The sequence below is a fragment of the Eptesicus fuscus genome, chromosome 11 (genome assembly GCF_027574615.1).
Source record: "Eptesicus fuscus isolate TK198812 chromosome 11, DD_ASM_mEF_20220401, whole genome shotgun sequence".
NCBI lineage: Eukaryota > Metazoa > Chordata > Mammalia > Chiroptera > Vespertilionidae > Eptesicus > Eptesicus fuscus.
In genome coordinates, this window is record NC_072483.1 from 79721890 (window position 1) to 79735843 (window position 13954).

Genomic DNA, 13954 nt, shown 5'->3' on the forward strand with positions numbered 1-13954 from the left:
AAAAGTAAACGGATAGATAAAAATATGTCAAGCTAACACTAATATTTTTAAAAAAAGCAAAAGCAGCTATATTAATTTCAGACAGAACTTACTTCAAAGCAAGGAACGTTATCAGGGATAAAGAAGGGAAGTGCATGATGATACAGGAAAGACATAACATTCCTTAAGTAGTCACTGAACAGCAGAGCATCGAACTCCATGAGGTGAAAACGCATAGAACTGCCGGAGAAGCAGAGGACTTCACTGTCCTCGTTGGAGACGTCAACACCCCCTATCAGGAGTGGAGAGAGAGCAATTTTAGTTTAAATTCAAACCAATATACAAGAAATTCAAAGCAACATGCTGTAAGAATAATACACAACCACTAAAGGGCAAAGAAATGATTGGCTGTGGGTGTGGTTCATCAAACGAAGTATTACTTTTACTATTTTATTTTCTTTGGAAATAATTCTGAGCTTAGAGAAAAGTTGCTAGAGTACGACAAAGAACCTGTGTGTACATTTGACTCACATTCACCAGTTGTTACTGTTTTGCTCTATTAGCTATATCATTTTTCTCTCTGCCTCTCTCTCTTCCTCTGTTCCTGTCTCTTTCTCTTTGTATATAGATATAGATACATATTTTTTTCTGATCTTTTTGCAGGTACATCACCATCTCATTTTAACCCCATATATTTTAGTGTGTACATCCTAAGAACAAAGTCATTCTCTTGAATAACCATAGTATAGTTATCAACTTCAAAAAATCTAGCATTAATACTTTGACCCAATCTACTGTCTATATACAATTTTGTCAATTGACCCAATAATGTTTTTTAAAACATTTTTTTTCCTTCTGTAGAGGATCCAGTGTGGGATCATATGTTGTATTTAATTGAAAAGTATAACTCAATTTCCAAATGTCTCAGAACAGTTCCATGGAAATTCTTTCGTACCTACATTCATCTTAACCCATCATGGTCAATAATTTAGTATCTGATATTTGATCTTAACTCCCTCTAGATTGAAAGCTAATGTCTGTGTCCATGCCTGATACCAGAATCATCTTTTTATTCTGCACGTCACTTAGAAACTTGGACTTGCACCCTGGGACTTCACAATAAAGTCTCTGGGAGAGGAAAAGAAACATCATCTCAAAACTGCAACTCTTGCCAGCATATTTTTCTTTACAGTTAGCTTTGATGCAAACTGCATTGAAGTGTTATTTTTGGATGTTGAACGTTCTTTTCTTAGAATCATATTATACGGCTACATTTGGGTCTTCAAAATGTGTGTATTTTATGCTACTTCATTGTGAGTGGAAGACTGTGGTTGGAGAATTCCAAGAATATATAGTATTTCTATGTCAGAGCAGGCTGGCTTTTAGCACATTTTGCAAATGTGTAGCATTGAATAGTGCAGAATGGTGGAGTAAGAGGCAGCTTTCCAAAGTTTCAATCCAAAATAAAATTAATCTATCATTTGCCTTTACTATGTTGTCACATGGAAACATTTGAAATCCTTTCAATAAAGCATTACAAGAAAATGGGTGTAGGCTTTCTTTTAATAAAATATCATGATTAGGAGGATAAGAAAATATTTTGGTCTTTCAGTACCTTTCCAAAATGCTGATTAGGCATATGGCTTAGCTTGTAAATATGTGTAGTAACAATTTGACCAAATGAATGTGTTTTCTTAAGGTTTTGATGTGCTATCTTTGCAGAACAGCAGTTTTGTTGTTTTGTGGGGTGTGTTGTGTTTTTTTTTTGACATGCACAAAACACGTATGTGGTTTGTTGACTTCTGCTGAAAATGGTGGTGTATTCGGATGTGAGTCTCTATCTGGGAGACCAATGCAGCCTTTTTCATGCTGACTTTGGTAGTTGTCACTGAGGTTCCAGCTACTAAAACTTTACCTGAGGTTTACCAGTAGACCTGCAGCATTAGGTGGGAGACAGAGAAATGTATCAGTGACCTGTGGTCTCTGGGCATGCTGCCAGGTGTCTAGCTTCGTGGGACTTTGTTTTGTTTTTTTTTGTTTGTCTGTCTGTCTGGTGCTGCTCGTGTGAGGGTACATTTTTATGTTGTGGCGATTGCTGTCTCTCCCTTTGCTTTGCACGCTGCCCGGGGACTTCCACGGTTGGCATTGTGTAATATTGCTCGCTGTGTTTGGTGATCCTTTTAGAGCCCCTTCATGGGTCATGAAGCACAAAGGTGCGTGGTATCATCTTCCTGCGTACACATGGGATGACAAAGGTGAGTGGGGGGTTAGAGTCATCCTCTATGCCTGCATATCTGGGGGTGGCTTCTAAATCAATAGGTTGGCAGCAGTGGAGTGAGCTCTGCAGGCAGTCACCTGGGTTCTATGGAATAGTGACACTTCAGGGATGGAACTCTAGGGCAAATCATGACACTCATTTAGGAGGTCTCTATTTTACCCCAAGGAGAAGAGTATAATCACATGACAAAATAGGCCTATTTCCCAAAGTTTCTGCTTTCTCCATCAACTTAAATCTATATATTTAAAAATTGTGTTTTGTTCAATTCACGAAAGTAATATTTATTTATAATAGAAAATTAAGCCTGGCTGGCATGGCTCAGTGGTTGAGCATCGATTTATGAACCAGGAGATCACAGTTTGGTTCTTGGTCAGGGCACATGCCCAGGTTGCAGGAGCAATCCCCAGTGTGGGGCATGCAGGAGGCAGCCGATCAATGATTCTCTCTCATCACTGATGTTTCTATCTCTCTCTCCCTTCCTCTCTGAAATCAATTATATATGTGTGTGTGTGTGTGTGTGTGTGTGTGTGTGTGTATTTAGCTTGTGTTTCTGGCACTAATAGAGTTCTGCCTTTCTTTCAATCTACTAAACATTCATTTGCAATTTTGGCACTTGGCAAAAATAATGACATGTGTTTTCAAAATGGGGAAACAACATCTGATAAGGGGGATAAAGGACATGGTTGTCAGCATTATTTTAAAGACTAAACCATGTAAGTTCAAAGAAAGCTCAATTCAATTGGGCTCAAGCCATTTGTAGTTGATGTTACTAGGATATTTTTGCAGCTACAAAGTATGTATTGGAAGACCTCAGGTTGTCCTTTCTGGCTGTTCCCACCATCTTCCTTTTATATAATTCAAGTCTTAGCTGATGAGGAAATTCATTCTTAGCATCTAGACTCTTACTGTAGCTCCATAAACAAATAAACTGGTCTCTCCCACCTATTGTATGCCTATCCTAACAGGCACTGTTCCTTTTCTCCCAGTTCCATTTCCAATACCCCATTCCTCCATGAGATTTCCAGTCCAAATATAATTCTATGTGCTTTGCAAAAGAATTTTAGGATTTTTACCAAAACCACATGCACACATGAAAAGTCAGCTTCCTATCATTTTTTTAAAATAAAATTTTATTTATTTCAGAGCAGAAGGAAGAGGGGGAGAGAGATAGAAACATCGATGATTAGAGAGAATTATTGATTGGCTGCTTCTTGCACACCCTACACTGGGGATAGAGCCCACAACCTGGGCATATGATCTGACCGGGAATTAAACCATGATCTCCTGGTTCATAGGTTGACCACTGAGCCATGCCAGGCAGGCCTGAGTCATTTTTTAGAGTAAAGGGGTGTACTAATCTGGGGCAAGAGGCATGAATCAGTACTTTTCCAGGGGAACTGGAGCACATGGTTTGGCTACTTATAAAGTTTTCTTCCCTGGAAAATAGATTATTGAATTATTTGGAATTCACTGTTCCTAAATCTCAGTTCTTCAAACTTTAAACTCCCAACACTAGTGCTGGCTTCCTGGACAGTCCTCTGTTGGTCAATAATAATATATCAAACATGAATTAGAAACCCAAAATTTCTTGAAGTGCTGAATTTTACACTATTTGCCAAGTAGTCATATCACAGATTTCAGACATTATTCTGAAACACCTGCATTGGAAGCTCAGAAAATTAGAGTCCCTGGATCTCATTGATTAAGTTGTTCTTGAAAAATCAGTTCCTTCCATCACGGGGGCACAGGCAAAGAGAATGGTACCCTCCCTCTAATCCCAACAGAAAGAAAAGTCAACAGTAAGGAGTGGTCATGGGAAGTGATAATGCCCAAACTAACTCCTAAATCTACCTTTTCTCCTCTCTCTACTCTCTCTAAAGTAGATGTTGGGATCTCAAAAAACTGAAAGGGTCTGAGGGGAAGACAGCCAGAAAAAGTGGAATGGAAGAAGGGATAGCCTATAAGATCCCACTAACCTTTTTCCCTTTGAGATGAATCAACAATTTGAGATAATTCCCATGTCAAAGTACATCCCCAACACACACCATTGTTTCCTGCACATCCTAATTTGTAATACAAAGCCTATAATTTAAATAGTTTTCTTCCTCTTTTTTCTTTGGAATCCACAATGGCTTCTGGCCTATTTAACAACTTTATAAAAGGCCTGTCACATATGTCTCTGAAACTGAAATGGCAGCTATTCCATAAAGGAGTTCCAAGAACTGCTGTATTGAGTTACACCCTCAAAGGGCCCTCCTCTGTGTGGGTTCCCTCTCCCACCGTCCTGCTCTGCTGCCATGGGGTTAGGTCCTGATGCTAGTATGTGTCTTCTTCTCTCTCCTCCAGACTTCGGGAGTTCAAATTTTCTCCTCTGTGGGTTTGTCAAAGCAAAAGTGACACCAAGAACCACCTGTGGCATCCCCTTTCCACGTCCCGCGTGGTCCAGGGTTCCGGTTCAGGGTTCGAGTTCTGGAGAAGGGCCGCACACCAATGAAAAGAGACTAGAAGAAATTTAATTTGGCGATATGAGGGGCCAGGCAGTAGTCCAACTCTAGCGGGAGAACTACCCTCTGCTCTGGCCCTGCTATCCCTTTTATTAAGGCTATGGGGAAAACACCTTAGGCAGGAAATAACAGAAATATACACAAGATAAACAGAGGTGGAGGCTGCTTCAGCTAACAATGTCTCAACCAAAGGGTGAGTGGTTAGAGCAATTAATGTTGTTGACAGCCTTCCTGGCTTCCTGTCCACATCTCTCTATTAGTGAAACAGTAATTGGTTTCCGGCAACCACCTGTTGCTTAAACAAGGAGAAATGTATTGTTTTTAACACAAATGCACGTGTTCCAAGAGACATGCCATAGAAGTTAAACAGAGGTGGGACATGTTTGCTGTCTGTCTCCTCGTCATCTATTTGAGTGGTCATCAAAGATTAGCTGAGAAAGGGAACCTACGATGGTGGTCTTTGGTCCTTTACCCAGGCTCTTTGTTTGGCATAGTCTGGTCTACATGGCTGCCCATCAAATGATCTCTGCTCATGTAAGCAAGCACGTATGTGATATAAATTCCATATGAATTGCTAGGAAGCAAGAAGGTGGGTGGTAAGGTCAACTGCTGGCTGGATCTCAGACACTGGCAAAACTCTGGAATTAGCTGCTGCTGTTGTAACATTAATTTGACAACCCGGAAGGCATAAAAATTAGAATTAGTGAGGAGCCAAGGGTCCGGGGAACAACACATCATCCCTGTTTTTGCTTAGTCATCTGCCCTGTTATAAAGGCCCTTTGACAGATCAAATGCAGGGTGCTTACGTCATCTTACACATTGAAAGTTGCAAATGCTGAACTTTGATGTGAGTGTGCATGCCAGTGGGTGCTGAGCATTTGAAATTGGTCCTGTGGACTATTACAACAATGAACTCCAGACTAGGGAGTAACATTTCTATCCCCCAGGCATTTATTGAGTAACTTTAATATACCAGTTCGTTTTGCCAGTTAGTGAGAATGCAAAACTAAAGATAGAATTATCATTGCCCTTATTGGGCTCTCCCCATTTATTTCAAGGAACAGATATCTAAACAAAATCATTACATAAATGATAATTACCATGACAGTGGTATGAACAAGATGCTTGGGGAACCAAAAAAGCAATATTAAATTTGATTTATCAGCCTGGAAGATGAAGGGTTCAAGGAAATCTTTGCCGAGGAACTGATACTTGAACTGAGCCTTGAGGAAAGCGTAAAATTTCTCTGGGTGAAAAATGTGGGACTGGTGTCTCAAGGCAAATGATCAATACATTCAAAAACAAGAGAGGTACAAAAAATAACTGTGCATTTGGGAAGCTATACGTGGTTGGGTGTGACCGGACAGGAAGTGTGGGGACAGACGGAGGATGGCAGGTCTGGTGTGCCATCCTAAGGAACTGGTACTTGATTCTGAGGGCAAGGGAAGTCAGTGAAGTGTTTCTTAATTCTGTCTGCTATAACAAAAATATCATAGGCGGGGTGGCTTAACAACCAACATTTATTTCTCACAGTTCTGGGGGTTGGCATGTCCAACATCAGGGTACAGGCAGTCCCAGTGTCTGGTGAGAGCCCACTTCCTGGTTTGCAGACTTCTTTTTGTATTGTCACCTGGCCAAGAGAGAGAGGAGGCAAGCTCTCCCTTGTCACTTTTTATTTTTTTAATATATTTTTGTTGATTTCAGAGAGGAAGGGAGAGGAAGAGAGAGAGAGAAACATCGATGATGAGAACCATTGATTGGCTGCCTCCTGCATGCCCCACACTGGGGACGGAGCCCACAGCCTGGGCATGTGCCCCGACCGGGAATGGAACCATGACCTCCTGGTTCATAGACCAACACTCAACCACTGAGCCACACCAGCCGGCCTCTTTCTTTATTTCGCTTCTTTCTTTATGTCTTTCTTGTCCTTCATACTATGTACTATGAGATAAGTACTATGGAATAACTCATGTTCTGAGAGCTTATGTAGCTACTAAATAGACATTCTCAGTCCGTGAAGCTTTGCTCCCTCCCTCGGCCCTGGGAAGCAATCTATAAAGCAACAAACTTCCTAGTCTTGGACCCAATGACCCTAAAAGCCTTTCCCTTGATCCTTATCACAAGGTGACTACCAGCCGCTGATTTCTAGTTAAATGAAGTACAAAAGGGAAGTTAGTCCCTCTGCCTTAAAGCATCTGTCAAAACTAGCAAAGACCAGAATCCAGATTCGTGTCGTGTACTAGACTGGCAAGCCGTGGCCAAAAAGAGAATTTAAGTTAGAGGGTCTCTGTCGTCAAGGGAAATTGGTGCTGTGGCATTCTGCTTCCCCACGGCCCCTCTGGAATTCTGCGGCTCTTCTAGAAAGGCGTAGATTTTTTCCCAGAAAATACATGGGGTGTAACTGAATTATATGTGCAGACACAAGCATTTCAGGTCAAAAGTTCAGACTGATGCGCTGGTAAGTTTAGAAAACACTGGGAATCCGAATAAAAGCAACTGTAGGGGCTCAATAGGACACGTACAGGACAGCGTTGGAATATGCCAGAGAACGGGGGCAAACTCCACGGGCATTTCCCATGAAATCCCCTCCTCACCCGGCCCCTTTGTGCTGTTCCTGCCAACGCAGCAGCCGCCCGCCCCTATATAGACCCGCCGCTGCCCCTGCGCCCATCCACGGACCCTGCCTGCCGGCCAGCCATGGGGAAGGTGAGCGGGACGCAGATGAAATGAGAGGCCATAAACCCCCTCTGCACAAGATCTGCTGGGGGCACATGATTTCACTCGGGGTTATTCTTCCTTTGCAGATCACCTTCTACGAGGACCGCGGCTTCCAGGGCCGCCGCTACGAGTGCAGCAGCGACCACCCCAACCTGCAGCCCTACCTCAGCCGCTGCAACTCCGTCCGCGTGGACAGCGGCTGCTGGATGCTCTACGAGCGCCCCGACTACCAGGGCCCCCAGTACTTCCTGCGGCGCGGCGACTACCCCGACCCCCAGCAGTGGCTGGGCCTCAGCGACGCGGTCCGCTCCTGCCGCCTCATCCCCCAGGTGAGTGTGGCCTGATGGCGATCGCGCTGCCTGAGGGGCCTCACAGTATTATTGAGGGGCGTTAGGGTGAAGGAGGTTTCCTTTAAAAGCACCCCAGGATTACCCTGGCCAGATAGCTCAGTTGGTAGGAGCATCATTCCAATAGCCAAGGTTGCAGGTTTGATCCCTGGTCAGGGCACAAACCAATGTTTCTCTCTCTCTCTAAATAAATAAGTAAAAAAATTATTTTTTTAAAAAAAAAAGCATCTAAGTATTAGATGGGCTTTAGATACTTGCCTAAGCTCAAATAGATACTTGCACAAAAACAGCACAGTCTATGGGGAAGAATTCATTTAGGGAAAGAGTCTGTTTTGTTTGTTACCAGTAGGTCAATCAAAAGTTGTCTGTAACAAATGTAATAACATAGTGGGATATAAAGCAAAGCTTGCAAATGGGAAATTGGTTGGACAGAGAAGGCAGTATTTCTAACAAATTAATTTATACCTATAGGAAAGGGAATTGACTAGGAACGAAATAGTTTCCACTGTACTAGTAGACTAGTAGAAATGGAAAACTCTATTGATAGTGTGGGCTATTCAAAGGTAACGTTCAGCTTTGGGAAAAGTAATTGCTCTTAATTTGGGAAATCAGTTGAATTAGGATTCAAGCGACCAAACCAATTTTCAATGAAGTATGTGGTTTTTAAAATCCTACTTTAGTGGTAAATTTACATGTATATAAATTTGGGAGATGACACTCATGTTAAAAGAATACCAGTCAAATACTTTACATTATCCCCCTAATATTGGTTTAACACTAGGAATCAAGGAATTAGGTAATTAGGAGTTAAGAAAACAAGATATTTGAGCTCTTGATAGATTCTAACCCAACTTTGGATCTCTTAAAAATTTCGTCTCCTAGATCTGAAATAGAGAACAGGCATGCAAATATTTGTTAATGTGAGCAGGGCACAAACCCGTACACAGCATTCACAGCAATCTTAGAGTCTCAGGTTTGACATGGACAATCCCACACCCCAGCCCACCAAGTTCATCTGTTGTTTGGTTGTTTCTTCTCTCTGTGGGTGGGTCAGACGGGCTCCCACCGCCTGCGGCTGTATGAGAGAGAGGACCACAAAGGCCACATGATGGAGCTGAGCGAGGACTGCTCCTGCGTCCAGGACCGCTTCCACCGGGGTGAGGTCCGCTCCCTCCACGTGCTGGAGGGCTGCTGGGTCCTCTACGAGATGCCCAACTACCGGGGACGGCAGTACCTGCTGCGGCCCCAGGAGTACAGAAGCTCCCACGACTGGGGGGCCGTGGATGCGAAGGCTGGCTCTCTGAGGAGGGTGGTGGACTTATACTGAAATCGGTTCCTACTACCGTTTTCTCATTTTGGAACCTAATAAAGTACTTCGTCTGTGTTGTTGGCAATTGCTGGCTTCTGTTTTTCTTTCGTTGTGTGCCAATTAATTCACTGGTCAATGGTCCCTGATAAAGGAAGCATTTCAAGAGGCCTTTAACCCTACCAGACCTGAGGCCCTGAACCTAACTGTCCCCTATACCTGGGCTCCTGATCATTAAAGAGAAAAAATCAACATGATATAGAAAAATGTTAGTTACATGCAAACAAGTGATTAGAATAAGATGGAACTTGGAGACATTGTAGAAAATACGTCTAGGCAAAGTACCGAAAATTAGGAGTCACCAGAGATTCGGAAATTACCAAAAAATCCGTACAGCAGTCTGGTAGGGCTAAGGAGTGAATACATAGGAAGGGGTTCTACAAGAGCTTTTCAAGGTAGAGTAAGTCTTGAACAGGTTCAGAAGTGGGGGTGGAGAGAGGAGGTAGCTTGCCTGAGAATGGAGGGCAGGTCAACGTAGAGAATCGGGAAGGGTGACTGGGGAGAATGGAGCCTTCTGCCTCCGCTTTGAGGAACAACGTTCTTTTTGACCCAAGACATGGTTGGAGGCCACAGAGGGTCAGCGATGAGTGGTGAAAAAAAGCCCACGTGGCAAAAAGCCTGATTATACTACGTAAGGACTTATGGTTTGTTCACTCTCAAGCACAGTACTACGTAACTGATGCCAGGGCTGACATTGGCCATTGCCAAACTTTTGGACTCAGTTGCAGAACCTCCTTCCTAGTCTAAAACAGCTTCTGATCGGGGTGCACCTCTTGGCCAGTACAGCAGCTGGGCCAAATACTGCGTGAAGGGCAGACACTGCATAGCTGTACGTGACACCAGCTAATACAAATAAATGGATGAGATACATGTTACTATTTCTTTTTATTATCTGTCCTCACCTGAGTATATTTTCCCATTGATTTTTAGGGAGGGTGGAAGACAGAGAGAGGGAAAGACAGAGAGAGAAACATCGATGTGAGAGAAACACATCAATCGGTTGCTTCCTGCATGAGCCCTGACTAGGGCCTGGGCCGGAGAGGAGCCTGCAACCAAGATCCATGCCCTTGACTGGAATCAAACCCAGGACCCTGTGGTCCACAGGCTGACACTATATCCTCTAGGGCCACATTACTATTTTAAATAGATGATATAGTGTGCCATAAAACATAAAAATTCTTTTACTATAAAAGAACAATCTCAAATCGAAAGGCACATTGAAGAAAGCCATCATTTCGGGAGCCCTTTGATTGAAGTGAAATCTGCTTGCTCACAAGCAAAGCGCTGCATATTAAAAATATTTTCCATTCTTTTCATCAGTAGAGAATTAAGTTATTTTTAAGTTGAAATTTTCTCTCCAAAGCAAAAAACGTCCCATAACCTTACTACTTTACAGATTCTATGTTTAAAGAAGTAGAGGGAGTCCTTCATTGCTAACACTTGTTTACATAGTGGACATCCTTTTCAAAGTTTCCCCTCATTTTGTAGCTATCTCATAAAACACAGGCTCCCTCCCCACACACACAAAAATGGAATCATGCTGTGTATATTATTCTGCAACTTGCTTTTAACATGTGATATGATATGGACATAAATCTAGGTCAGGCCCTTACTCCGTTAAGCAGAAGCATTGTATTCCATTGTTTGGAAGGCTCCTAGATTATCTCACCATTTATCTGCTGGTGACCGGCTTTTCCAATGTTGGTTTTACAAACAAGGCTGCAAAGAATATTGTACATATACCTTTATCCACGCATGTCATAATTTTTGGAGGATGGAGACCTAGAAGTGAGACTGCCTGCTCACAGCACAAGGTATTTTGTTAAATATATTTTATTGATTTTTTACAGAGAGGAAGGGAGAGAGATAGAGAGTTAGAAACATCGATGAGAGAGAAACATTGATCAGCTGCCTCCTGCACACCTCCTACTGGGGATATGCCCACAACCAAGGTACATGCCCTTGACCAGAATCGAACCTGGGACCCTTCAGTCCTCAGGCCGACGCCCTATCCACTGAGCCAAACCAGTTAGGGCATGGTATTTTTTGTTTAAAAGACTCTGCCCAACCTGGCCAGTGTTACTCAGTGATTGAGCATGGACCCATGAACTAGGAAGTCATGGTTTGATTCCCAGTCAGGGCACATGCCCAGATTGTGAGCTCGATCCCCAGTGTGGAGCATGCAGGAGGCAGCCGATCAATGAGTATCTCTCATCATTGATGTTTCTATTTCTCTCTCCCTCTCCCTTCCTCTCTGAAATCAATAAAAACATACCAAATAAATAAATGAATAATTTTGCCCAATTACTAGCCACCAGAAATCATAACTTCGAGTTAGAGTCTTCACCATTTATTGAGCACCTGCCATGGGCCTGCCAGATGTGTCACTGGGGATGAAAAAACAACCAAAACAAAGAAATGAAAGGCATTGCCCCTACCACCACAGAGCTCTATAAAAAATACTAAGTATGGCCCTAACTGGTTTGGCTCAGTGGATAGAGCATCGGCCTGTGGACTCAGGGTCCCAGGTTCGATTCTGGTCAAGGGCATGTACCTTGGTGGCAGGCACATCTCCAGTGGGGGGTGTGCAGGAGGCAGCTGATTGATGTTTCTCTCTCATTGATGTTTCTAACTCTCTCTCCCTCTCCCTTCCTCTCTGTAAAAAATCAATAAAATATATTTAAAAAAAAATACTAAGTATGAACACTAAATAATAAGTATATAATCACATTTAGAATCCAGTCCTGCCCAAGTACTACTTAATACATAGGCAATCACTTTTGTTTATCAAGTACTTTTACTTAGAACTTTTAAGTCATCCTGTAATAACCTACTAGGGGAAATGAATGGAGCAATATTTATTTACATATTCCACATAATATATGTTTTTATTCCTTAACATTTTTGGGGGGACAAGTGTTTTCTTGGTAGGATATACACATTTATCCTTACACACTTAACTTTTGGGTGACACTTTTTTTTCCTGCTTTGGAAAAACATTTCTAATGAAAATAGTTTCCTGTGAATAGAAATAAAAGCTGTCCTTGCCACAAGAGACAAAGGGTCACACAGGAGCAGCCACTCTGCCTTTGTCCTTTCGGCTGGGGAGCTGGAGGCCAGAAAAAAGCTGGTCACCAATTCTCTACCCCTTCCTCCTCTCACTGTCTTCCTTTCTTTTTGCCCCTCCTTTCAGCATCACCTCCATCTCCTGCCTTTCTGCTCCTTTATTTTTCTATCTAGCCCACTGGTCTTAGGGGACTAGCAAAATGAATTCTACAATGTCCCTCCCATGCTTTGGGAGACATTTTAACAATGACCCAGAACCGTGGTCGGCAAACTGCGGCTCGCGAGCCACATGCGGCTCTTTGGCCCCTTGAGTGTGGCTCTTCCACAAAATACCACGTCCTGGGCGAGTCTATTTTGAAGAAGTGGCGTTAAAAGAAGTTTAAGTTTAAAATATTTGGCTCTCAAAAGAAATTTCAATCGTTGTACTGTTGATATTTGGCTCTGTTGAGTTTGCCGACCACTGACCCAGAACTACAAAAGCTTCTGTGCTAAAAGGGCTTGGGATTCACATATAAATCTTCTAAGGAAGAGAAATTCTAATAACAATACAAACATTTTGTAAATGACTTATTTTCTCTCCTTCTCTCATGCAAAATTACAATGAGCTTGCAACCCAGCATGAAATGGCCGTTTTCTTCTTTAGAATTCCAAAAGAGGAATGTGAGAAACCAGCCTCCAACCACATTTTTTAAGGTCAGCTTGTGCCTTTACTTCAGTAAAGGGTTCTGAGAAAAATAACGATGGATGATAGTTAATGACAGCGGTGGCAGACAAGGATGAAGAAGCTTGAGTCATACTACTTCAGTTAAAATGGAAATGTCACGTGACAAAGAAGAGTACAACAGTTGTAAAACTATTTAATGAAGAACACTATAGATCTTCCAGTTTTGAGATACAACTGACATACAGCACTGTAAAAGTTTTAAATGTACAGCATAATGACTTGGCTTACGTATGAGAAACATTATCTTGAAAGTGAAAAAATTAGCTTGATCCAAGTAGCTTATACACTAGACAAATTAAACCTATTATTTACAATACCTGTGAAAAAAACTGAGATTAAGTTAAATTAAATAACATGGCCAGGGCCCCACAGTTAGAAGAGGCAAGGATGAGTCTGTAGCTCAGGTTTGTTTAAGGTTCTCAACTGCTACACTGGCCCTAAGTGGGGAGTTCAATGGAGGAATAATTTCTGAAATAACCCTAGGATAGAATTTTGAAGCATTATAACAAACAGACCCCCCATAAAAATGTTTGCTATATTTTTCATATTCTTTAAATCAGTATTTTAGATTTCCCAGACCCATGGGGACCAACATAGGATCACCAATTTTAATGATCCAAGGTCATTTAAAGTTAAAAACAAAACAACACAAATGTAAAACTAAGCACCACCTATTATTTGTACGTCCTTTTATAAAAGGGGAAAAAAAAAAACATTTACAAAAGGAGATTTTTAACCCCAAAACACATAAATTGCTAATAAAGTATGGTTCAGACCAAGAGAGAATGCTTGAGAATTTTGATGTATAGTTTTTTGTTTGCATTTGGTAAAAACTGATAGAAACTGAGTAGAGTTTAAAAACTCTTGTTTGCGGGGTTGCCTCTCAATACCTTCAGGGGCCAGGGAGATGATGTAAATAAGCGAAACAGCCTCCTATCAGACAGCAAGGAGTGATGGGAAGTGAAGGCAAAG

At 42.1% G+C, this 13954-nt stretch overlaps 1 protein-coding gene across 1 annotated transcript; it reads left to right on the forward strand.

The window, feature by feature from the left end:
- The first annotated feature begins 7458 nt into the window (after positions 1-7458).
- On the forward strand, positions 7459-9153 carry LOC103289357 (gamma-crystallin C). The gene is made up of 3 exons (XM_008145226.3): positions 7459-7467; positions 7566-7808; positions 8881-9153. Exons 1-3 carry the CDS (start codon positions 7459-7461, stop codon positions 9151-9153), a joined length of 525 nt encoding a protein of 174 aa, XP_008143448.3.
- The last annotated feature ends 4801 nt before the right edge of the window (positions 9154-13954 follow it).

What these genes read in the sequence shown, in the direction of transcription:
- LOC103289357 (XM_008145226.3), top strand. An exon ending in CCTGCCGCCTCATCCCCCAG is followed by an intron (nt 7,809 to 8,880) that starts GTGAGTGTGGCC and finishes TGGGTGGGTCAG; the next exon opens with ACGGGCTCCCACCGCCTGCG.